The 27,220-nt window shown below is 44.5% G+C and overlaps 1 protein-coding gene across 2 annotated transcripts in view; it reads right to left on the bottom strand.

Annotated features, from left to right (window-relative positions):
* Positions 1–6,147: 6,147 nt before the first annotated feature.
* The window catches only part of BACH2 (BTB domain and CNC homolog 2), a 361,358-nt gene continuing 340,285 nt past the window's right edge, over positions 6,148–27,220 (bottom strand). For both annotated transcript variants that reach the window (XM_082855908.1, XM_082855909.1), the window contains exons 6-7: positions 17,620–17,826; positions 6,148–12,463 (exon numbers count right to left, since the gene is read on the bottom strand). In XM_082855908.1, the coding sequence (XP_082712034.1) occupies positions 11,981–12,463; positions 17,620–17,826 (690 nt within the window). In that variant the 3' untranslated portion in view covers positions 6,148–11,980. The remainder of the gene's footprint in view (positions 12,464–17,619; positions 17,827–27,220) is intronic.

The raw sequence follows: 27,220 nt of genomic DNA, 5'->3' as shown, positions 1-27,220 counted from the left end.
AGGGAGTTTGGAGCTTCGAGGAGGGGATACCAGGCCAGTGGGGTGGGAGGGAGAGGAGTGCTTTTTAGAGGTAGACTACCGGCGTCGTCTCTTAGAACCTGCAGGAATCTGAGGTGCCTGTAGGGTCTAGCCTCCGGAGGCTGGGCCTGCGCCATTGATTGGTGGGGAAATAAAGCCAACTTCCGCTGCTGCCTCAACGAGGGATTTGATCTTGATCCCTAGTCCTTTCCTCCTGTTTTGTCCACTTTAACAATTTGCAACTGTCATAACAATTTATTGCATATTTTTAAAGTTTTCAAAAAGGCCCCATTTGGGAGAAAATGTTCTCTGGAAGAATACTGGTTTCCTAGATTCTCCCCCAACCACCTACCTTCGCTTCTGAAGAGAAGTTAGTCAGCCAGCATTCCAGGTAGTGGAAAGGGAAAGAGTAGACGGTGTGCAATCACAAGGCATTCGGTGTTGCTGGAGCATAAAGCGCGAGGTGAGGCTGGAGAGGGAGGAAGGGGTGAGACTTTGAAGCCGCCATAAGAGCTCGTCTTAGGGCGGGGTTGGGGAGCGCCACTGAAGGATTTTAAGCTTGGGGTGCTGGTGATCTGATTTGCATTAGTAAGATCTGTTGGCCTTGAGAAGCAGGATGTTGAGATGCTGTTGCTGTGATCCAGGCTAGAGAAGATGAGGACCTGAGGGAGATGGCAGGTAGGCTAGGGGATTGATTTTAGAATATGGAGGAGATGAAAGTGACAAAACTTAGCAATTGGTTGAATACTGGTTTTCACCATGAGTGCTTAATGATAGCATTCATCAAAAAATATTTATTGAGAAAATAGCATATGTGCCTCAAAAATAACTTAAGATTTCCAGCGAAATTATCTTCCAGAAAAGAATGACCTTATAATTTAAGCCCTTACAGAGTCTCTCATTTTTACTGGTACTCTCTTTAATGGGGGAGGGGGGGAAGCTGGGTATAAAAATATTTGCTTGGAAAGACCTCATTGCCAATTTGGCATACTTACAGAAGCCAACTGAAGGAATCAGTATTTTTCTTAAGGAAACAAAGTAGTAGATTTGCTTTATGGAGTCTGAACTCACAATTGCAAATGTTGCTAACGTAAAAGCAATTTCTGAAGAAGATCTTCATGTAATCTATGAGATATAGTGTTAAGGGGAAAAAAGTACAATGAAAGAATGAGGAAAAGAATATACATATATTTGCTTGTTTTTGCATAATGATACATTAGAACCTATAAAAAGGGTACTGTATGGTATCTTGAAGCCACCACTTAAGTATTTTTACATGGAAATATGCATGGCTTTTCTTTTTTAAATTACAGCTTTATTTAGATATAATTCACATACCATATATTTTACCTATTTAAAGTGTTGAGTTTGCCTTTTTATAACCTTTTACTTTTGAACTATGGAAGTGTTTCATATATTAAAAGATTGAATTAAATCAGAAAGAAAAAATGCAGAAATGGAAAATAAATCTCAATAAATGAAACTGTGTAAACAAGAGAAATATAACCACATAGACAAAATCATTATTTTTTTTAACATCTTTATTGGAGTATAATTGCTTTACAATGGTGTGTTAGTTTCTGCTTTATAACAAAGTGAATCAGTTATGCATATACATATATCCCCATATCTCCTCCCTCTTGCATCTCCCTCCCACCCTCCCTATCCCACCCCTCTAGGTGGCCACAAAGCACCAAGCTGATCTCCCTGTGCTATGCGGCTGCTTCCCACTAGCTATCTATTTTACATTTGGTAGTATATATGTGTCCATGTCACTCTCTCACTTTGTCCCAGCTTCCCCTTCCCCTTCCCCGTGTCCTCAAGTCCATTCTCTAGTAGGTCTGTGTCTTTATTCCCATCCTGCCCCTAGGTTCTTCATGACCATTTTTTTTTTTTTTTAGATTCCATATATATGTGTTAGCATATGGTATTTGTTTTTCTCTTTGTGACTTACTTCACTCTGTATGACAGACTCTATGTCCATCCACCTTACTACAAATAACTCAATTTCATTTCTTTTTATGGCTGAGTAATATTCCATTGTATATATGTGCCACATCTTCTTTATCCATTCATCTGTCAATGGACACTTAGGTTGCTTCCATGTCCTGACTTTTGTAAATAGAGCTGCAATGAACATTGTGGTACATGTCTCTTTTTGAATTATGGTCTTCTCAGGGTATATGCCCAGTAGTGGGATTGCTGGGTCATATGGTAATTCTATTTTTAGTTTTTTAAGGAACCTCCATACTGTTCTCCATAGTGGCTGTGTCAATTTACATTCCCACCAACAGTGCAAGAGGGTTCCCTTTTCTCCACACCCTCTCCAGCATTTATTGTTTGTAGATTTTTTGATGATGGCCATTCTGACTGGTGTGAGGTGATACCTCATTGTAGCGAAATCATTATTTTAAGTGACATTTGAACACAGCACTCTGACTGTACATCATGAGTGGGATATATTCTAAGGACTAAAAGAACTGCAAAGAAATCTTATACCTCACGCAGCAGTTTTACTGTTAGTATTAACATTGTAATTTTAAAACTATTTTATGTATATTGCAGGATAAAGAAATATGTAATATGTTAATATTTTTAGGAATTAAGATATTTAGTGAAAGAGAAAAGAGATCCAAGCATGAAATAAAAAAAAATTAGGGGTGAAATCCTATACTATTTTGTGTGAAGTGGATATGTCAGCATGAACTCATGAGTTTTTAAAATACATATCCCTTATTTCTGTTCCTTAAAGGGTCTGGAAGCAATGATACCCTGTAGCAATATGTCATTAACACACCTGAGACCCAGATCAGGATTTCTAAATACTATTTTCCCCTGGAAGGGAGATCTGCTGAGAATTCTCATCGCCTGAACAGGTTAGCTCCTAAGGGCAGAGAGCAGGATGAAGAAGGAGGGGGAGTCTATCAAAAGGAACAAGTGCAAGAGACTCAGTATCCTGAATATGGGTAAGTGGCTAGGCAGGCTTAACATTTCCAGTGATAGTATTTTTTACAGTTTTAAAAAATTCTCTTACTCAAATAATTTAGATGAAAGTGCTCTGGAAATTTGTTAGAAATTTCAAAAAGTGCATCTAGTTGTGGTAAATAAAGATGCCTGCAAATTATTTGGAGAAAGCAAACAGAATTTGCTTTCTATTGGAGCTGGAACATCAGCCTTCTCCCTTGGACTGGGACTTATACCATTGGCTCTATAGTTCTCAGAACTATGCCACTGGCTTTCCTGGGCCTCCAGCTTGCAAAAGGTAGATTGTGGAATTTCTTAGCCTCCATAATTGTGTGGGCCAATATGAACAAATCAACCAATCAGTCAACCTGTATCTATATTTATATCTGTCTCTCTATAAAATCTCCTATTGGTTCCGTCTCTCTGGAGAACCCTAATACCCTGGGTAACTGCCCAGGATTTTGCAGAACGGAGCCCAGTGCTGGCTGGGGCTGGTCTGCGCTTCTAGCCCAAATGGCTCCTGAGTCTTCTCTGTTCCAATTTGCAGAGGAGGAAGTGAGGTGTGGAGATGTGAAGAGGGGTGTGATCTTTTCCACAATGAACTGGTAGAAGAGCCTGTGAAGACCAGGTGGGTGAAAACGATGCTGGGGCCAAGCCCAGATGAGTGCCATTTTAAGGGGCATACCATATTCCAGGTGCTTAGGCCACATGATCTATATACCGCGTGCAACTGCATAAAGTTGTTGTTTGTCCTCATTTTATAGATCGGAGAAGGCTCAGAGAGATCAAGTGACTCGCCCCACAGCTAAATTCCAACTGAAGTGCCTGTTTTGCAGCTGGAACTCAAACCCAGATCTAGTTGCTCCGAGGCCCATGCTCCTCCCAGGAAGCCCCGCCCTCTCTCTTGTCTGTGACCATCATGAGCCCCCTGCACAATGATTTGTTTGTACATCTGTCTACCCGACTAGCCTGTGAAAGCTTTCAGGATAAGGCTGTGCATTTAAATCTTGGATGCCCAGTATGTAGCCCAGTGCTGGCTGAGTGCATGCATGTTTATGTATAGATGCCAAAGACCAGACGTTACCCATCACTCGCAACCCTCCAGTCTAATCCTTATTCCCTGGTGTCTTGTCCTGCCTTGTCCGCAGGTTTATTATGAGAGACTCTTTCAAGAGCCCATATGGCAGCGTTCCCCACCTCCCCCATAGCTTTTCTTGTAATTTAAATTTCCTTCACTCTCAAAAGCTTTTATAGGGTCATCAACTGTACAGCACAAATAGAGGTTAAAAAAAGAAGTTAAAAGGATGCAGTGTAAAATGTAATGCTTCTAGTAAATGTTGCTGTATCTCTGAAGGTTTCCGTCCATTGCTTTAGGATGAGGGTCACTGCCTCGGGTACATTTGTCTTCAAGGAGAGGGAGTGAAAACTAGCCACGGAGAACCAGTCATGCCTCTTTCTGGTTGACAAAGCAGCCAGTAGCAAGTAGATGTTGGGATCTGTAGGAGCCAGGGGGTGGGTGTAGGGACAGAAGGGATCATGCTCTTGAGTCAAATGAAAGGAAATTTCATAAGGTGATGTGGGATGCGCGGCTTTCTCCATATCTCTGGACCTGGATTCTCTGATACCAGGAAGTATCGTATTCATTTATACCAGGAAGGCAGAGGTGCTCAGTGGGGAGAATTGGAAGCCCATCCCACTCTGGGCACCATCAGAAGCTGGCATTAGACATGGAGTATGGTCCTGCCGATGCATCCTAACTGAGGAGGCGAGGGTGATGAATTGGAGAAAGGTGGAAAGTTCTAGAACTATTTCAAAGAAGAGCTCAATTTTTTTTTCCATACAGCATACAACAGACCTGCTGGCAGGGAGTAGGCAGACTGAGATTCCTCGCTGTGCTCTGGAAGTAGATACAAGTCACACCTAAGGTGCACATTCAAAGTAGGTAAGAGAATGGCTGCTGCCCATTTGGGGCTGGGTGGTGTTTGAATGCTTCCCTTCTGCAGGATATAAGGGCCTTGTTCTGTATCAAACCACAGTTGCCATTCCTGCCACAAGCACAAATGTTGGGGTCGAAGGTGCATATGACCATCAGTTCGAAGTGACCAGGTTTTCCTACAGAAAACTTTGGGACCATGACACACCGTTTTCCTAGAATGGATTGAATAACTTCATGTCTTCAGGCAAAGGACTCTATTTTACCTCTGACACCTAAGATGTTTCACAACAGTGCACGTTTGCTAACCCCGTTATATGGTCCCTGAAGCCCTCGCCTCAGTGGGGAGCCCGTGGAGGGAGTGGAGTTCAGCAACTGGTAATTTCAGTTTTCCCACCTGGTAGGTGGGGTAAGGCCATGCACTTCTGGAAGCTCAGCTCCCGGCAGCACTGCATTCTCCTGCCATCATGTGAATACATCCTCACTGCCAGCTTGGCCAGACCACTTATGAGTCCCGCGTACTCAAGTTGTCTGGCCTGCCCACCATTCAGTAGCTTGTTTTCCCTTTACATCAAAATCCAAGACTCAAATGATCAATATTCTTTTCTGGCTTAGATGTATGTACACTCTAATCACAATTCTAAAATCCTTGCCGTGCAATTCACTGTATCTTGGCATTGGTTTTTCCTCTTCCCCATTTACTTTCATTACCTTTTTATTTTCAATTAAACCTATTATTTTCAGATAATTGTAGATTCACATGCCCTTAAGAAACAATATTCTTCACCCAGCTTCCCCCAATGGTGACGTTTTGCATAGCTATAACACAATATCAAAACCAGGAAACTGGGCTTAATGCCTTTTGTTTACTCTCAGGCACTAGGGATTTTTGTGGGGTGTTTTTGGCTGTGCCGTGTGGCATGCGGGGTCTTAGTTCCCCAACCAGAGATCGAACCCATGCTCCTTGCACTGAGAGCATGGAGTCTTAACCACTGGACCACCAGGGAAGTCCCGGCACTAGGGATTTTTAAAATTGGGAGTTGAGGAATCGCATTAGTTATCACATTTTTAAGATTTCTAATCAGATTAATCAGGTAGCAGATAAGGGTCCAAACAAGAGGAAGAGACGTGGCTTCTCTGGGAGGAAAGAGTTCCTAAGGCCTCCAGCTCTGTAATCTCTAACATAGGGATCAGAGAAAATCAGTTTACAATGTGTAATGATATGTCTTTATTTCATCAACAGAAATGGTGTCTAGACAAAATTCAGTTAACACTAGCAATTCAATTGAGTTTTTTTTTTTGCACAATAGTATATTTACAATGAGTAAATGAAGTTTCAATTCATTAGTTCATAGCAATGCTTTTTTTTTCCCCAAAAAGGTAAAAATTCTTAGTTACAGAGAATAAGCATCAACAGCCATTTCATTTTTTACAATTAAAAACCACAAGAAAAACCACAATCACTTAGAAAATAAAGACAAGCCTAAGAACTAGTACAATAAAATGATGCATTGAATTAAGTTACATTAATCGCATAGAATCTGTGTAAAAAGTATGTAGAAAAACACCTGATGTAACCTGTTACAGTCGTTGACCAGTTATGAGAGGTACAGAGGGTTATACAGGTAGATATGTGTGAAAACTGTCCGTATTGTTTGACCTGGGGAGGAAGAGGAGAGGGGCTGCAGCCCCTTGCATACACTGAGAAGACCCTGTTTTGAATATGGCCTCTGGAGTTTGTAAGGCATAGATTAGAGGTGCACTTGCATCAGACTGGTTCTGGAACAAATTCTCACGGGCCCTTCGGGCCTCACAAGCAAAGGTGGTGCTTGCCTTGAATGGCTCACCGTGTCTAACCAGCACCCGAAGCTCCTGCATGCCTGTGGAAGCTTCCCGATCGCACTAGAAGTGGCAGGTCTTTTACCTCGGCGCATGAACGGGCATCCCAGCATTTACACGCGCGAAATGCATTGTTAGGACTCATGTGGAGGTCACCCCTCTGTCTCCAGACATGTTTTGGTAGAAGACTTAGCATCAAACTGTAGGAAAAACCCTTTTTGTCCAAGTCCCTTCACTCTTTCCTGTCCCCACGGGAACGTTTGGCACCGCAGGGGAGTCTACCTGAAATGAAGGCTCTGGGTGCACTTCTGTGTCTAAGGAGGCCACTGTGTTATCTGAGGTCAGTCCACTGGAATGGAAAGGAAAGTCAGAGCTGTTTGTCCATTGCTGGAGAGTGCAATGCACACACCACGTCACAACAGGCAATCAAAGCTACGAAAGTGGGCCTCTGCAACCAAGTGGGTTTTCTTCACAAAACGGCAGCATCCTTTTCCTATTACAATGAAAATGCACTGATATCCACGTGATATAAATATTATCTCCCAGGGTGGAGTGTAGGAAAATACTATACACTTTTCTTTGCAAGAAATGTTTTTGCACCGTCGGTTGAATAATTTATCCTCCATCTGCCACAATAGGTCTTTTCTATGTACAAAGACTATTTGCGCGCAGTTTTGTGTACAAATATACTCTATTCTACAGCATCCGTCTTGGATGCCTGGGTCAGGAGATGGCTCGGGCTGTATTTGGCACACACAGCTTGAACACAATGCCCCCATGCACACAGACTGCCCGCACGAATGCCAACTCCACACAGGCGTTGATCTGAGGACTGACTCGCCAGGAACTGAACCTACAAAATCCTCAATTTGGGGACGAAAGACCAACTCATGGTCCAGTGAGCAGCTTTATTCTTTTTCTTTTTAATCTTTTGGCCGTGCTGTGTGGCATGTGGGATCTTAGTTCCCTGACCAGAGATTGAACCCGTGCCCCCTGCATTGACAGTGCAGAGTCTTAACCACTGGACCGCCAGGGGAGTCCCAGCTTTATTCTTTTAAAAAAAAGTATGTTTCTTTGCCTATTTATAGTGATTTGAGGACAAAACTTGATTCTGGCTGCCTTCTTGATCGGCAACTCCTCCAACCATTGCTAAGCACTAGTGGCACCGTTTGAAGTCATGTATTAAGCGGCTCCTAGTTGAAATGGGGTATAATGTATAGAACTAGGTAGCTAATAGGGTTTTGGAAGAGCTTTGCAGGCTTTTACACATTTTGGGAGGATTATGCTCAACATAGCACGTGGATCAGCTTGAAGGGGCAGGATTCAGCGGTTTCTTAAAAGGCGTAACATTTTCACACCTTTGTTTGTTTCTTCTTCTTTAATGGCAATCATAAAGCATTAAAAGAGAAAGTGTAGGTTTAGACCTCTTGATGGTACACTGGACTTCACAGTGTGCCCACCTGGCTTTTAGCAGTCCCCTCATACAAGTCCTGTTGCTGGTCCCTGCCTTCCTTTTCAAGGAGAAGTGGCAGTTGACATACTAACCAGCTTTTTTTTTTTTTTTTTTTTTTTTTACTTCCTTGGGAAAGCAACACAAGGATTAAATCCAAAATCATAGTGCATCTTAAAAGCAGCATACCTTTAGAAAGACAGTTAATAAATTACTTGTACACTATACAAAATAACATTTCCTAGTGCAGCATCACCTCTGACGCCTGAGTCATTGTTAGGGAACCCAGAAGAGAAGGAGCAGGTGGGCTAGTAACTTTGCCAGCTCTTTCTTTGTTCGTTTTTGCAACAGTTTTGTTCCAGAATCAGTATGTCATGAAGTTCTTTTATTCAAGGCACCCCCAGATAACGAAGAGAAACAGACACATACGGCAAAGCATGCACCTGCCCAAGCCTGGCCAACCTGAACGAAGTGAGGTTGTCCGGAGACACAAGTAGAACAAAGGCAGATCCGACGGGAGGACTAGTTTCAGGCGGATGTTAACTAGCCACAGGGCCACCTCCACTGTCCCCGTTCCAACAGCCCATGCCTGACCCAGCCACCTGGAGACACAACTCGCCTGTCGCAGGGACCCTCCTGAACATTCTGTAGCTGGAAGAGTCCTTTATATCTGTAAGGATGGACCCTTAAAGATACCACTAAATGTCACCATGCCGTGCAGATGCTATTCCTTGCTGTTAACTTGCTTTTCTCTTTCAGAAAAGACATGAGTTGCACTAAGGGATCCCAGGGAAAGGAGACAGGCTGGTTTTTAAAATTCCACTTGAGGCAACTTGGACTCTGGTCCCCAGCTAGTCCTCCCTTTGAATCAACCCGGAAATAATCTTGACAAGCACATGGTTCGGAGCCGTAAGAGACACAGACGCGTCACGTCAACAATTGCACAAAGCCAGTCGCTTGTTCCTGGTCGATAGTGAACCAAATCCCAATAACTTGTTCACATCTCTAAGAAATCGAAAGACAGTTTCTCCAGCAGTGTTTTTAACCAGTTCCCACGGCCAGAGTGGCAGGGGTGTGACTGGGGCAGAGAAAGAATCGCGAGGCAGGGGCTGGTGGGAGGAGACTGTGGGCTGAGTTAGCAGGGAGGGGAATAGAGGACACCCCTCCCCCCCCAGCGGGAGGCCTGCCGCACAGGACAACAGAACGGGACGGCACGAATGGGACCATGACTACCAGATGCACATGTGTTGGTACCAGGGTCAGTCACGCCAACGGGCTGGTTTAGACCTTGTTACGATATGAGCAGAAAACATTCCTTTTTCCAAAGAAGAGGAGGTCACTTAAAAAAGGCAACAAGAGAGTTAAAAAACCAAAAAAATACTGTTGGCCGACTCTTCTACCAGAACACACGCCTGTGACGGATCACATGATTCACAACGAGTTTAAATTCGAGCTGTCACCAGTATTTCCCAAAGGCAAACCTCACGGTGAAGCACAGAACTCTTCTACTAGGCCAAGAAATCCCAACAGCCACAAGAAAAACGGTACCTCCAACTCAGAGCTGGATCACAGTCTGTCTCAGACGAGCACGCACCATACATACACACGTGAGAAGAAACAAAAACCCAGAGGCAGGTTTTAAAAGTGGAACTATTTTCAAAGAAAAGCCTTTTTTTTTTTTAATCCTACCGCATGAACCAACAAATTTCTGGCATTCATACATATTTAAACATTTAGCACTAATATTTGTACAGAAAAAAGTTAATACTAAAACATATGTTACTATGATTTCACTTTTCGCCTACGTCATATACTAATTTCCCCTTTTACATGCAGCTTTAATATCTTCCAAACAATGGCACAAATAAAGAAACAAAATCAACCACCTAGTCCCCACTGCCCACCACCCCATCCCCACATCAGACTGTTCAGGACTTTTCCTGCAGCCGGCCCGGAGGAGGGAGGGAGCTGATCTCTCCCCTGCGCCGGCTGTGGCGTCCGGCACACCTTCCTGTAAACGTGGCCAGGGGCCAACGTGCCCCCTGAGCCAAGGGAAGCTGCTCTCTGTGGGTTGCAAGCCAACTAGTTTTGCAGCAAGAGAAGGAAATGATCATCAGGTGAGGGTAAGGTGTGTGCCTGGTGAGTGGGGGGCAGGGAGGGCTCCTGGCCATGTCGTGTCCAAAGCCTCAGAAAGAAATCTGCCTTCGGACTAGAGAAGGGTGGAAAAATCTCAGAATTCAACTCAAAGCATTTGGAGAAAGAAGGGAGAAAGAAATGCTTTTGCCTGCGTCAGGGACAGACCTCAGGCTAACATCTGTCCTGCTCTCTCCTACTCTGGGCCAGCTGCGTTAACCCCAGGACGGCCACCTCAGGGCGGCACCCCCAGGGCTGTGATTCAGACCCCCTCAGGTGAGTCCCTGGCAGGAGGCAGGTCCTGGGCTGGGAGGCTGGCTTGCTGAGCAGCCAAGTCGTTCGACGGAGAAGTTCCTACTATCCTATGCTTCCGAGAGCAAGCAGAGGCCTGGGGAAGTGTTGAAATGAATGGGACTTACTCCCGGGCTGAGAAAACAGTTCTAACTTGCTATTTAGGAGCCAATGCCTGCTGAGTTCTGGTACAAAATCACGATTCCTGCTGTTTCGATGCGCTTTTGTGTGAGACGTCCAAACTCTTTCCCCACTTAGGAATCTGAACATCCAGCATCAACTCTGAACTCTCTGCGTTTAAACTTTGCTTAGGAAAAGGTGGGGAGGAGGTGAAATATAAAAATATTCAAGCAGATTATTGTCTACATCCTAGGATGAATTCATTATTTGGCAAGATTGTTTTTCCTACATAATTATCACCTGAGTGCTTTTTTTAATTAGCTAACTGTTTTACTTTTTTAACTAAAAGCAAAGAATATACAGTTTACTTGAGTTATACTGAAGTGACAACTTCATTTAAGAAAATAGGTTTGACCCAAAACTCAGTGCAAGTGGCAAAGTTGACCTTGACTGTACAGTATCTGCAAGAAAAAACCAAACCCACGATACTCAACTGGCACCATCTGATGGTGCCCAAACCAAACCAACCAAACAAAAAAAGGTCTGAAATAAAACCTCAAAGAAAGCTTCCAACATTGAATTCTGTCCATAAATAAGCACAACTTGAAAGTGAACTGTGAAGCAAGAAAAACGACCATCTTAACAATTACAAACTAGTTCTAGCGTCAGAGACAAAAGAAGAGGAATGTTGGAACCTGTTTATAAACGAGAAACGAAGTTTCCAGTTTTAGGATGAGAAAATTGAGGCATGCAGGACTTTTGCATATGGAGAGAGATATATATTTTATATATATATTATATATAATATGTACAGTCTAGCTATAAAACTTTGATGTGTATAGAAGCTGTCTTCAATGAAAAAAATTGAACATTCAGAAGAAATTCCTGAGATAGGGTTTGTGACATGGGCCACTGAGAAAAAAAATCCGTGGTTGGGTCCTAGAGGTGTTATAGTCTATCCCTGTTAAGACTGAAATGAACCCACAGACAGACAGCATCATCACTGTCGTCTTTCCTTGCCTGAGCAAGGGGTAGCACCATCGTGAAGGTAACTATATATCGCTCCTGCTTGAAGGGAGGAGAGACTACTTGGAAACAGTATTGCTGCTAAGACTGCTGTAGTGTGCACCAAATTCCTTCTTGGTTCTTCCAGACGACAGACAAACGGCACCGCAGGCTGACCCATGGACACCTGGGTGGGAGAGGGTTGAGAATTAGGAGGCAGGCCGTCACTAGGTGTAATCTTTCCTGGGCTGTTCATCGGTTGTACACTTATCAGTCATTTCCTGGCAGAAGTCCACGGTCACCGTTTGGCTCCTGGGTTCCAGAGGAGGTCCTCTGTCTGAGAAGGTTCCTGGGTCAGTGCCTTCCAGCCTCCGAGCAGAAGTACAGTTCTCTGAGGCGCTGCTGGGCGCCCATGGGGGCCCGGGGGCCGCCGTGCCCTGCTCCAAGCAGCAGGGCACGCTTTCCTCCACCGCACACTGGGGGGCGGCAAGGTTCTGCTCCACGCCCAAGGGCACGGGGTTCATACCGGAGGCTGTGGGGAGACCCATGGGTCTGAGGACAGGGCAGTACCGATGCAGGGCCTGGATCTGCTCGGGGCTCTGGATATCTCTGCAGACTTCCTGGGAAAGGCAGGAGAAGTTGTCCAGCAGTTCCCCCATGCATGCTTTCAGCTGATTCCTCTCTGACAACAGCTTCTCTTTCTCACACACCTGAACAGAAGAAAGAGAAAAGGCCTGATCCAGCCTGAATGGGAGGACCCAGCATCCTGTTTTCTGGAGCTTTTCTTTTCTTTTCTTTTTAAAAAAATTTTAACAGGTTTATTGAGGTCTAATTTACATGCCATAAAATTCATTAATTTCAAGTATGAAACAATCAGTGATTTGTAGTCAATTTATAAAGTTGTGTAACCATCCCATGATACAATTTTAGAACAGTTCCATCACCCCAAGAATCTCTTTCACTTTCACTGCAGTCACTCCCCACGCTTACCCCCCCGCCTCAGGCAACCACTCACCTGCGTTCTATCTCTCTAGATCTACCTTCTCTGGAATTTCATATAAATGGAATCATACAAGCCCACTTCATTATTTCTTTTCTATTCTTTTTCACATTCTTTTCCCATTTAGGTTATTACAGAATATTGAGCAGAGTTCCCTGTGCTATACAGTAGGTTCCAGGGCTTTTCCAGCGTTGGTTTTTGCATCTTACATTATAGTGTAACTCATAAATGACTAGGTCAGGATCTAGAAACTTAAAAGATGAGAGCCTGGACACATACTTCTGCCAAGTCTCCCATCTGAGCAGCCCATCCAGATGTGCCACTGACCCTGACACCTTCCCTGTGGTAGCTTCTTTTCATGCCTCTCTGAGGCCCAGCCGAGTGACCAGCAAAATCACCACCAACCAGAAAACTGCAGAGAATCAAGGTTCCAGTTTCCTGGAATTTGGGGTTTGCAGAGAATCCATTGGAAAACTCTCAGTCCCAAACCTTGTAGTTGAAAATCTCCCCCAAATGCATTAGGTTGCGATTTCTGAAGGTCAAAAACAGTCCATCAGTTCCAACTATATGACATTCTGTAAAAGGGCAAACCCATAGCGATAGTAAAAAGATCAGTGTTTGCTAAGGAGTGGGGTGGGGGAGGGAGAGATGAAGAGCTGAAGCACAGAGGATTTTTAGATGAAGCTACTCTATGTCACGGTCATGGTGGATACATGCCATTCATTATACATTTGTCCAAACCCACAGAACATACAACACCAAGAGTGAACCCTAAGGTAAATTATGGACTTGGAGTGATTACGATGTGTCATTATAACTTCAACAGTTGTAACAGACGTACCACTCTGGGGAGGCTGTGAGTGTGCGGAGGTAGAGGGCAGGTGGGAACTCTGTATTTTCCCTTCAATTCTGCTGTGAACCTAAAACTTCTCTGAAAAAAGCAAGTCTATTTAGAAAAAAGACAATGAAAATTGCAAAAAAAAAAAATCAACCATCAGCAGTTTCACATGATTCAATCCTATACTTCCCTGATGGCGCAGTTGTTAAGAATCCATCCACCTGCCAATGCAGAGGACACGGGTTCGAGCCCTGGTCCAGGAAGATCCCACCTGCTGCGGAGCAACTAAGCCCGTGCACCGCAACTACTGAGCCTGTTCTCTAGAGCCCGTGCACCACAACCACTGAAGCCCACGCGCCTAGAGCCCGTGCTCCACAACAAGAGAAGCCACCGCAACGAGAAGCCCACGCACCGCAACGAAGAGTAGCTCCCGCTCGCCGCAACTAGAGAAAGCCCGTGCGCAGCAACGAAGACCCAATGCAGCCAAAAGTAAAAATAAATAAATAAATTTATTTAAAAAAAAATCCTGTATCAGTAGGCTCTCTGGCCTCTGTAGCTGATGGACTGAACACAACGGCACAGATGGCTGGGGACTGTGCAGTGAGTCCCAAGACCAGTTCTCTCTGGACACAGGAAGCAGGGACAGAGGTGAGAAGGCTGAGCCCTAGAGTACCAGCCCAGGGTTCTGAGATATTCTCCTTAGAGGAAACCCCACATAAGCTCTTGTGTTACTAAAATTCATCACCCCATCAGAGAGGTGAATTTAGCCACCACAGAGGAGACTGATGGAGGTTTTCCCATAACTAGCTGTGTGAGGAGAGAAGAAGAGGACGCTCCGTGAGGTGCACGCAGTGAAATGGATGGAGAAACGGGACATCTGAAGCGCTGTGAAGTAAGTGAGTCCTCACCCTTTGCAAGGGTGCGCAGGAGAGATGAGAGGATGCAAGACGATGGGAAAAAGAGGGGGGGAGAGGGAGAGAGAGAGAGAGAGAGAAGTAAACATACCAGTGGGTCTCCTACATGGGAGGTGCACGTGCCGAAAGACGAATGCAATCTGGCAGACAGTGTGGACATGTGTGTCGGAGACAGAGATTTACACGGGGAAAGGGCACCTGCTAAAATATTTATAAATTTATCAAGAAAACATGTTTTAAAAATGAAAAATAAACAGATGTACAAGTGCAACTCGAGAGGAATACATTTCGCAAGTTTGCAAAAGCAGAGTGAGTGGCGTGCTGGAGACCGCGTGGGTGCGGGCGGGAGCGAGTGGGCGCGGGAGCCGGGCCTCGCGGGGCGGGACCAGACTGCCCCCGCCCACCGGGAAAGGGCGCCACTCCCCAGAACGGGGGCGGGTGTGGAGTAAAACACATCCGGAGGGCTGGCGAAGAGAAGAAATCTTACACTCGTGGCTGTGCAGCTTGGACCTCCTTACCTGGACCTGCAAGTCTGCAAAATGGGAGGCAACACCAGCCCCAGGAGGGATCGCGGTCTCCATTCTGCCACACCATCCTGGCCAAGCCACCCACCCCTCCACGTCCACTGATCTACGAAAGGTCCTGGGCCACCTTCTAGGGGGAAGAAGATGAAATGCTGCACGTGACAGGGTTTTGGTTCTCTGCAGGAAAGGCAGTATAAATCAAGGCCTCGGTTAAGAACAGGATGCTCTAAGTCACAGGTGCACATCGATGAGCACGCGACACTCTCGTTCAGCAGGGAAATGCGGCACATTACTCAAGGGGTTTCCAAAAAAGCAGGGGGAGAAATAGGAGACGCCTTCTTGGTTTCTCAACCGAACAATATTAGCAAAGGGCTTTAGGTATCTGCCAGGGGTATGGCTTAGACTTTCCTATTTGCTCAGTATTACAAAATTACACAGGGAAGAGTGCTAATTACAAAAAATCAGGCGTTTCTCAAATATGGATGATAATAGTTATTCTCGTACCTGAAAAAGAGTGTAGGGCCGAATTACTATAGACACGTGCTTAAGGCCCGGAAACCTTATACCCAGCAGGCTCAGCCTTGCTTGGGTCCCCACTTAAGCCCAGCAGGCTTTCCAAAGACCCACACTCATCAGCAGCAATAACTTGCTTCCTTATGTTGGCTTAAATTAAACATTTTTGTTGTTGTTAAAACAACATTAAAGAAAAATTTGAAGGAAAGAAGGAATTTGTAATCTCATGACTCAGTCACAATTTCTAATACATTTTAGGGCAACAGACATTTCCTGGGAGGCTCCTCACTTGTTGTGAGGAACCTACAGTCTAGGGTCAGGGCTGAGGAGACAGACACATACACGGATAGTGCAAGACTAATGTGGTAAGTATGAAGCCAGAGGTCAGATCAGGGTCCTGAAGACAGGTGCTCAGCTTCACCAGGGACTCAGGAAAGGGGCTTTTTGGAGAGGTGAAAGCAACCTGACTCTTAAGGAACAAAGGATGTCGTCAGAGAAAAAAACAGTCGAGGACTGTCCGAGGTAGAGGAGAAATAGCAGAGGCATGAGCACAGAGGTAGAAACAGCAGGAGATGCGGCTGAGGGGAAGTGCATCCAGTTTGATTTTATTGGGGGTCCAGTTCCAAGAAGGGAGAGGAAGGTGATGCTGGAGGGTAGACCGAATCACAGAGAACACAGTGCATCTTGTTCAGGAGCTTGGCCTTTATTTTGTAGGTGATGGCAGCCGCTGAACATGGGCACATTTCCCCTGCTTGGTTGGTGTTAATTAAATTAAGAGAGAAAAAAAAAAAAAGACCCCGAGGTCCAGGACTATCTTGATAACAGGTAACATTTACTTCGGCTTCTCAAATGTCTTATTTTGCTCTTAGGTTCTCGTTAGGACAACGGCTTACCAGGAGGCAAAGGACCGCCACGTATAGCCTGAGGACCCAAACTTAGATCATGACCACAGTCCGTGGGCTCCCTCTTCTTCGGCCTGACACAGACAGGGCACGTGGGATGAGTTTCCAGGATTTGGCCGGCAGAAAGGCTGAGCTGAATGAAGTTGCGTTAATTGCCTTCAAGGGTACAGTCAGGAGCCAGAGGCCACCTGGATTTACTTCCTGCAGCTTAAGGTTGCTTATCAAGGAGAAGGGAGTGCAGAGCTCTGAGTGAGGGGGAGGCGTGGGAGATGGGAGATTATTCCCGGAGACAAAATACTCTCAGGCACAGGGAGGAGGTGACAGCCACTTTGAGGCAGAATTCACGACCCTGGGGCTGTGAAGGGCTTCAAGAGATCACGTGGCTGAGCGACCCCTGGTGGTAGGCTGGTGTCCTGCTTCTAACCTACACTCCTCCATGGGAGGTGGGAGAAAGCAGTGCAAATAAGATTTGGAATCAGGCAGCTGGGTTTGCGTTCAAGCTCTGCCACATAGCGGGGAGTTACCTAACCTCTCTGCACTCTGGTTTCCTCCTTTGTAAATGGAGATAAAGTAGAACCTAAATCATAGGGTTGATGTGAGGATTACATGTGATCACCTACAGAAAGAGATTAGAATAATATCTGGTCCACATATGCGTGCAGTAAATGTTAGCTCTCAGCACATGTTGAATGGAAAATAAAAAAGAAGCACCTCTAGGGGAGGGAAGGAATGGGAGTTTGGGATTAGCAGAGGCAAACTATTATATATAGAATGGATAAACAACAAGGTCCTACTGTAGAGCACAGGGAACTATATTCAATATGCTGTGACAAACCATAATGGAAAAGAATATGAAAAAGAGTATATATATGTATAACTGAGTCGCTTTGCTGTACAGAGACATTAACACAACATTGTAAATCAACTATACGTCAATAAATTTAAAAAATATACGAATGGCTAAAAGATATAAAATACTGACAAACAATCACACACCTGCACAGACACACGCATTACAGATATAAAGCTATTATTTTTGTAAAGAACTCGTTTAAAAATCAACTCGAACTTCCCCGAACGGTGGCCTTCTCTCTACTCTCTGGCCTTCGCTACTGTAACTTTGCATCAGCCCCGGTCACTCCAGGTTGCTGACAGCAAAGGGCAGGTCAACTCACCAGTTTGCGGATTTCACATTCTAAGTTCTGAATACAGTCCAGCTTCCTCTTGCGGCAGCGCTGGGCCGCGATGCGGTTCTTGCTGCGCCGGCGGACGTCGTGAATGAACTCTAACTGCTCTGAGGTTAGCTTGTGCATCTTAATCATCATCTGGAAATCATTCCTTGGGAGATCTGTGATTTGATCTACAGGAAAGGGAAGTTTGACCTGGAACCAAGAATAACAGAACATGATTATGGCAGCTGGAGTTTTGTTTTCATTCTGGCAGGTGGAACATCAAAAATTGGAAAAACCTCCTTTTTACAATGACCAACTACTCTGAAAACGACTGAAGCAGGCAGTGATTATTCTTTCCTGTTTCAAAAATAAATAAGATGTAATATGCAGATAATCAAACAGAATGTGAGTACACACATTATAATGTGGTTATTATTCCTGAGATCTTTGAAGCAAACAGCATGGAAAATATTGGAAAATGTATACACTGCCATTGCTACAGCACTTTTGTAAGAAGGGCTCTATAGTTAGTTGAAACCCACTCCCATTGAGTCTCAACTCAGTAAAATGACAACTTGTAGACAGACATCAACTGAAGAATCATCTAAAACACTTGAATGAAGAGAGCACTGCACACCTTGAAGATGCTGGAAAGATGAAACAGTCAGTGTAATCTGTAGTTACAACAGCATAAGGGAGACATAGGGAAAGAACCTGGAGGGGCTATACCAGTATGATCTAGGAGTTAGAACTGGGCTTTAGTCCTTCCTGCCAGACATGAGACTGCAGGCTGGTTACTTTACTTCTCTGAGCCTCAATTTCCTCATCTGCAAAACTGGGGCACGCTTTTTAGTTGCACGGTGCTATACACCCATTAGGGACTTTGTATTTTTGGAAAATACAATGGCCAACGCTTCTCACGTTTTCTTTTACAACGTGATGTTGACCTGCCTCAGTCAAGAGGTGGGATGCGTGTTCCTGCCTCTTGACCCATACAGTGCAGCGGGAGTAATGGTGTGTAACTTCTGAAGCTATATCATAAAAGCTGTGCAGCCTCCCCTTAGGCCTCTTAGATTGTGGTCTCTGGAGTACACCAGCTGCTGAGCCTCAAGGACACTCAAGCAGCCCTGTGGAGAGCCCCACGTGGAGAAGAACTGAGGCCTCCAGCCAACAACCAGCATCACCTCACCAGTCACATGAATGAGCCACCTTGGACATGGGTCCTCTGGGCCCAGGCAAACCTTCAGGGATTGGCCCCAGACAACATCTGACTTCAACCCCATGAGATATTCTGAGCCAGGAGTGCTCAGATGGGCCACTCCTGAATTCCAGACCCATAGAAACAGTGAGAGATGTTAAATGATCATCATTGTTTGAAGCCACGAAGTTTTGGGGTGATTTGTTAGGCAGCAACAGATAACCGATGCAGATACTATCAGAAAGAGTCCTGCTTTCAAGCTCTTGACAAATCAAGGCAGGTAAGCGTCATCCAAAGAGAGGACACTAGGCTTTTAAGAGATGGATCTATGTTCTCCTTATATTCTGTCACATGCTTCTTTACAACCCTGTGGCAGTTTGAAATCTTTCTTAGGAAAAGAACTGCTGTTCTTGTGGGCTTCCTCAGCACCCACAAGGTAGAGAACACAGGCCTGCACCTTCCATCAGTCTGCCATCGCCCTCTTCAAGACTACTGACGAGGACTTAGAGACTGAACTTATGGTTACCAGTGGGGAAGGGTGGAGGGGAGGGATAGTTAGGGAGTTTGGGATTGACATATACACTCTGCTCTATTTACATATTTATTTTTTTTTAAAAAAGAGAATTTTATTTACTTTGGCTGCGCCAGGTCTCTTAGTTGCGGCATGCATGTGGGATCTAGTTCCCTGACCAGGGATCGAACCCAGGCCCTCTGCATTGGGAGCGCAGAGCCTTACTCACTGGACCACCAGGGAAATCCCTACATACCGCTATATTTAAAATGGATAATTAACAAGGACCTACTGTATAGCACAGGGAACGCTGATCAATATTCTGTAACAACCTAATTGAGAAAAGAATTTGAAAAAGAATAGATACATGTATATGTATAACTGAATCACTTTGTTGTATACCTGAAACTAACACAACATTGTTAATCAACTATACTCCAGTATAAAATAAAAAAAGACTCCTGACAAGGCAGAGACTTGAGGGGTCAGTTCTGGTCCTGCTCAGAAGCTTCTGGAAGAGGAAGATTGCATGTTGCTTGGCCAAGAGACAGTGTTTCCCTGCTCGGACGGCTGAACTCCCGCTTACACTAGCGTCTGCTTTAGGTGGACCAGCAGATGGCACTATAAACCTAAACTTCCTTCAGGAGCCAGGTCAGCGCTGTCCAATGCAAACAACGTGAGCTGCGTGTGTGATTTTTACATCTTCTACTAGCCACGTTAAAGGAAGTGAAAAGAAACAGGTGAAATTAATTTTAATAATATATTTAATTGACCTCAATGGAGCTAAAATATTTTTAACATGTAATTAACATTAAAAATTATTGAGATATTTCACCTTTTGGGGGGTACTAAATTTTCAAAATCCGAAGTGTATTTTACACTTGGGGGTTCATTACAATTCAGATGAGCCTCATTTCCAGGGCTCAGTAGCCACGTGTGACGTATGCCTCCTGTACTGGACAACACAGCGCTAGAAGACGGAACAAGTGGACTCGAGTGAACTTCAGTGACCAGAGAATCAGACTGGCAGGTCTGGGCTTAACTGATCAAAATATTTTGGGGTGAAGAAACCAGGTCCTCGTTACTCTTCAGAACCTGCAGCGTTACGTCTGGGTTGTTCAGGGGAGTGAGAGGGAGATATTTTATCGTAAGCTCAGGCTTTTGCTTTGGTTGCATCAGATGCAGGCAGACATGAGTCTGGATCCTGGCATTTGTGGCTCGTTAATCCCCAGGCACAAAGGCAATCCTACTAAAGATCTGCCTTCCTGCGGCTGGGTGCAATGGCTTAGTCAGGTTACTTCATAGCTCTGAGCCTGTTAGACGTGGCATTTGCTGAAGGATCCCAGTGGGTGCTCTGACTGAACTTCCATAGGGCGAACTCTGTCCCCTGACACCTGTCAAATTCTGGCCGAAGAGAGCAGAATCGCAACAGTGCACATGACACCATGCTCGGCTCAGCCCTGCTTTGGCCGCTAATGACGGGCAGTCAGGACAAACAGCTCCTTGTTTATGGACCCGGGAAAGGGCTTTATCCACAGGCTGTGTTTGCACAGGGCTTATAATGATATGAAAGAATGTTTGATTTCCCTTTTATACCCTTTGGATAACAAACAGACACTCAGATCCTGGATGGTACCTAAATAACACAGAGGTCTGTCTGTTGGGGACACGGATGTTTCCACACCAGGCAGGAGGCTTGTTTGCACAGCAGGGGTTACAGCACTTCGGGCTTCGTGGCGTCTCCCCCTCTGCTGACAACAAAGCGATTCTGCTTCTGCTCTACAGTGTGTTTACTTATTTTCAGACAGAATATATACCTATAGCTCAGGCCACAGGGAAAGTCAAAAGGCCTTCTATACCAAGAGCTACTGTATTTTAAATCCTCCAGACAGCAAACATAAAACACTACGGAAACAGGACCGAGGTTGACAGGAAAGAGGAAAAATCAGCAATGCTGGTTTCAAAGTCCTTGAAGCAAAAGGCCATATAACATTTCAGCAGAGCTGTTGCAACTCAAGCTGCTTTGCAAAGAGTCAAAGGAAAATCGTCAGCTATACACTTTCTTCCACATGAAGAAAAAAAAAAAAAGCCCAAACCCCAGCTACTCTTGTTTCTTTCGAAAGGTGCTGCTACCCTTCTAGCTAGGGAGGACTTACCCCAACTACCAAAGGGAAGCCCCTGACTCTTCTTGGAAAGGCACAGTGGGAAACTCACCACACCTATTTGTTGATTTCAGGGTAGTAAGTTCCAAGCTGATGGGCATCTTCCCCGGAGATGAACGGCAGCCGCAGACCCATTATGGAGCTGGGAGAACATTCCTTTCCCAGGCTGGCAGGCAACCACATAGTCCCCAGATGGGCTCAAAAGTCAGCTAATGTGACTTGGCCTTGGACCTTGAGAAGGCTGAGGCCCTCCTGCCTTTCTTCTGGCAAATTCTTAGAACCCAATGATTCCTCCAGGATTTTACTTCTCGGAGGTAGCTTAGCTTCCATTCCCGGGACCCTTGTAAACAGTGAGGTGAGAAGATGGGGAGTCCAGCCAATCACCACCACCACCATTCGGCAATCACACGCGAGTGAGGCTCAGCGTAGAGACACAGAAGGCTGGCCAGGCTGCTTAGAAGGGCAAAGGCCCGAGGGGTCCGGGGCGCCGATGTCTCTCTAGACAGGTGCTTGCCGCCGCTTGGGTTCTCAGTGGAGACTCACTCCGAGAGTCGGGCAGCCTCAGCCTGTCTAATCTGCTCTGTTGCTGTCATCCTGGCCCCAGCACGGTACTCACTCTCCTCTCTCTGGGGCATAGCAGGAGGAACAGGGCAGAAGCTGTTTTCAGCCGGTACCCGTCCTGGCTGGCTCGGTAGTGACCAGAGGAGGGGATTAGACCTCCTGGGAGCTCCCTGAAATGAGTGGTCCCTGTAGTGCCGAGGGGTCTCTGGCCCTAGGGTCTGACAAAAGGTGGGAAGGTGCTGTGGCATCTGTAGAGTGAAAGAAACCTAAATATTCCTCCTTGGGGGCCCGAGCAGGGGCTGCTGCTGGCTGGACCCCAGGTGCTTGTGCTTCCTTCTCACCAGACAGAAATCAGCTGCTCCCTTTCTCTCTCCTGCCAACAACTACCCTGTTGCTGCCGCCAAAACCACATCCCCTCTCTCCCAGTAAAACAAAAATACCATTTACAAATTGTACAAGAAATATATAACTTCTAGCAGAAAATTCAATTATGAGACAATAGAGGAGAATAAAATTTCCACACCCAAACAATGACTCTCCTGCTCTGGTGGACTTCCCCGTGACCTTTGCTTCCTCTGTATACTTTTTACAGGGTTGTAATCAGACAGCACAATGGCTACCTCACCTCACCGTGCCTCTCAACACACATCTCACTCACCTGGTGTCTTTGGTGTGCTGGATGGGGGCTATTGGTGAAGCAGGACAGAGACGCAGGTGTTGTAGAAAAAGGCGAAAAAAGGCACCTCTTTCCTCTAGAAATCCCAGCGGAAGCTTGGTGGTCAATCTTCTTTCCTATCTCCTTTCTTGGTTTCACTATTAGATGTTGAGTAGAAGCTACAGAAGTTGGATCCCTTAGCAAGTACCCTGAGGACCGGATGGTGCAGTCACCTCTCCAAAGCCTTTAACATTTATGCTCTTACAAGCCCCTCAGATCCCTGTGAGTTGTCTTGGGGACAAAGCAAGATGCCCATTGGGCTGACAATTCTAGTGCTGTTGGAATGGCGACAGCCAGCTCTGTGCCGGGCAGATGCCAGTGACAAAATCTCCCCTGCCAAAGACACACTTCCTGCACAACTGTCCGTCTAACCTCTGTTCTTATGATCCAGTTTCTGAAACAAACACAGGACACCTGGAATTTAGTTGTGATGCTGCAATTACCTAGCTATGTGATCTCAGGCAAGTCTTTCCTTCTCTGTCCTGAAGTTCTTTGAGGATCTGGGAGTCAGAGGGAGATAATATCTGCCCTACTTAGCTGAGAGGATTGCTATGAAGAATAAAACTGGATGATAGATGGAGAAAGTGCTTTGAAAAGTTTGAATTGCCTTATGACTATGAAGTATTATTATTTAAGGGAGAATTCTTTTTATTTATTTATAATATTTATTTATTTATTTGGTTGAGCTGGCTCCTTAGTTGTGGCATGCAAACTCTTAGTTGTGGCATGCAAGTGGGATCTAGTTCCCTGACCAGGGATTGAACCCAGGCCCCCTGCATTGGGAGCGTGGAGTGGAGTCCTATCCACTGCACCACCAGGGAAGTCCCGTTATTATTAGTAGTAGTACTAGTAGTCGTTGTGGAGTATTAGTATTTCTGTTTATCAGCCCTATCTTTCTTTGTCACATAGTTTCTTCTTTCAGTCATACGATATGCTTTGCAGTTGCAGATGCTAAGAGTCTTTCTAGACAACGTGAAAACATTGTTTTAATTAGAAATATGGCTGACTTCTATGCTGCCCAGCAAGGTTTTCTTTCTAAATATTAAGCAGACCAACTACAGTTACTTGTAAAAAGATGCCTGATTCAACAAACCACAAAAACGACTGTAAACATTTTACATCCAACATATGTCTGGAAGCCAACATTTGGGTGGAAGACATAGAGTCAGACACGGCTCTTCTGAAACATTTCTGTGTTTGCTCTGGACATTATTTCTCCCTGCCCCGACACATACACTAACATATACTTACGCACATCACCCTCATACACTTTCATCCCTCTTGACATGAAGCATGTTAATCAAGCAAGTCCAGGACTTCCCTGGTGGCACAGTGGTTAAGAATCCACCTGCCAATGCAGGGAATACGGGTTCAAGCCCTGGCCTGGGAAGATACCACGTGCCGCGGAGCAACTAAGCCCATGCGCCACAACTACTGAGCCCGTGCACTGCAACAAAAGAGTAGCTCCCGCTCACCGCAACTAGAGAAAGCCCACGCGCAGCAACAAAGACCCAACACAGCCAAAAAAATAAAATAAATAAAGCATGTCCAATTAATCAATGCTTTTGACTATGCAAATAAACTGTCTTCCTAGTGCTTCTTTATTAAAACCTACAGTTAATGCTTGTGGTACAAAAGGATGTCACTAAGATGCTTACTACTTGGCAAATGCTCATGACTCTTCTATAATTTTCAAAATTTAAAAACGAACCTGTAAACCACAATGAGCTATCACTTTACACCACTAGAATGGCTACAATAAAAAAGATGGACAGTAACAAATGTTGAGGAGGATGCAGAGAAATTGGATCCCTCATACATTGCTGGTAGGAATGTAAAATATTTCAGTTACCTTGGAAAACAGTCTAGTAGTTCCTCAGAATGCTAAACATAAGAGTTATCATAGGATTTAGCAATTCCACTCCTTGGTATATAACGAAGAGAACTGAAACACATGTCTACAAGAAATTTGTACACAAATGCTCATAGCAAATAATTGATAATGGCCCCAAAGTGGAAATAACCTAAATGTCCCTCAACTGATGAACGGATCAACAAAATTGGTATATCTACACAGTGGAATATTACTCAGCAATAAAAAGGAGTGAAGAACTGATACATGATAATGTACCTGGTGGGTACATCAAGGGCAAGGAGGAACCTTGAAAACATGCTAAAAGAAAGAAGCCACACACAAATGGCCAATATTGTAAGATTCCTTTGAAATGAAATGTCTAGACTAGGCAATCTATAGAGAGAGAAGATAGCTTAGTAACGTCATGGGGTAAGGGAAGAGGGCAATGAGAAGTGATTGCTGCTGGATATTATGTTTTTGGGGGGGGGTCATGAAAATATTCTGGGATTAGACACTGGTGATGGTCATACAACTTTGTGAATCATTGAAAACCACTGAACTGTTCATTTTAACAGAGTGAATTTTATGGTATATGAATTATATCTCAATTAAGAAAAGAATCTGTGTGAGAATACAGAATAAAGAATCTGTTTGAATACAGAATTCAAACATTACATAAATACATAGAAATTAACCTTTCCCTGTATTCCCTCTTGCCAACTTTGCCTCCCATTTTGTCTTATTCTCTATACTGCTTTTATTATTTATGTTTCTTTATAAAGTAAACTGGGACCTTGTTATATATACTGTTTATGTTACCTTTTTCACTTAATATGACCTGTCCATTTTTTCATCATTGGAAGAAAAAAATTCCCAAGTTGGGGACTTCCCTGGCGGTCTAGTGGTTAGGACTTCATGCTTCCACTGCAGAGGGCACGGGTTTGATCCCTGGTTGGGCAACTAAGATCCCACATGCTGAGCTGTGCAGCCAAAAATAAATAAATAAATAAAAATTCCCAAGTTGACTTTTTAAGTAAAATAGCAAACCCAGAAGTCATAAAGAAAAAGACTGATAATTCGATTACATAAAACTTAAATTTTTTTTAAATGGAAAAAGACACTATAAAAAGTAGACAAGGAGAAGATATAGGATTAATATAAGAAAGGATTAATATTCCTATATTAAGGATTAAGGATCCTGTAAACTGACTAAAGTCAAACAACATACCCAAAAAGTGGACAGATGGCAAGTCCAGGAAAGGAAATACAAAATGGCGAATACACACAAGAAAGTTATCAACTTCATGAGAAGTCGTGTTTTGCCCATCAGATTGGCAAAAACCAAAAGGACTGGTGACCACTCCTACTAGCAAGAACAGGGGGCAATGGACACTCATAAGTTGCTGAAGGATATGTGAACTGCTACAACCTTTTGGGAAAGTAGGTAGGTAGCATTTAACAAATGAGTATAACCTTTAACCCATTTATGGGACTCTAACCCACAAAAATAAAAGCACCACCACTAAACATGTTCACAAGAATGTTTATTGCACCAATGTTTGTAAGAGGGAAAAAACTGGAAACCGGAATGTCTGTTGATAGGTGATTTATGAGTCGATTGTGATTTATGGGAACCAGGGATATTAAAGAAGCATGTGTCAACCCTACACGATTGACCTAGAGGCACGTACACAGTAGACAGCTATGTGCAAAAAGCAAGTTGCTTAGTAATTACATGGCAAATGGTATTAAAATAAAACCCAAACCCCTGGAGATGCAAATGTGTGTTTGTATATTGCTGTAGGCACAGAGAAAGCCTGCTAAATTTGGTATGTTAGGGGCTGGGTATGCTGTGATTGATTATTTTTAAAAACGAACTTAAAAAAGCTGATTGTTGATAAAGGACAATATTGTGCTTATTTAAACTTTCCTCAAAGCTGGGGAATAGTTAGGATGAGAAGTCAATGCTGGCGAGATAGGAGAGCTAAGAGGGTGTAACTGGAAATCAGAATATAAGGTAGGTTAACACTTTTCTTTTGATCTAACATTTTGGGTCTTTACAGAGGAAGAGAGACTGGGAGGAAGCCAGGACCCGTCAGTCTGAAGTACTGAACAGGTGGCTGGCTGGAGGTGGAAACTCTTCTTTTTTGAATTTTATTTATTTTTTGGCCATGCCGCACGGCATGCGGGATCTTAGTTCCCTGACCAGGGATCGAACCCGAGCCCCCTGCAGTGGAAGCGCAGAATCTTAACCACTGGACCGCCAGGGAAGTCCCCTGGAAACTCTTTTTTTGGTTTCTGGCTCTGGCATCTCTTTGGGGTTCACTTGGAAGAGAAGTCACCTGGAACCTTACACAAGAGCAGATCGGGGAAGAATCAGCCCAGGAGATGTTGGCTTCTGGATCAGTTATGATTCACTTTGTGAAGGGTTTGCCTTCAGTGTTATTACTGGAGACCACACTTCCACTGGGTCAAAGAAACTCCCCAAAGCAAAGTATTAACTCAAAGAGGAACAGTCATGCTAAGTCCCTGAGACAGTTCTTGCAAAACCTAATCTCTACTTTAGGAAAACTAAAAGGTCAAATTGGGAAAAAACCTTAGC

This window comes from Leucopleurus acutus, assembly GCF_964270905.1.
Source record: "Leucopleurus acutus genome assembly, chromosome: 15".
Lineage (NCBI taxonomy): Eukaryota > Metazoa > Chordata > Mammalia > Artiodactyla > Delphinidae > Leucopleurus > Leucopleurus acutus.
The sequence above is the reverse complement of the archived record's forward strand: the minus strand, read 5'-3'. Positions and strand labels throughout refer to the sequence as shown.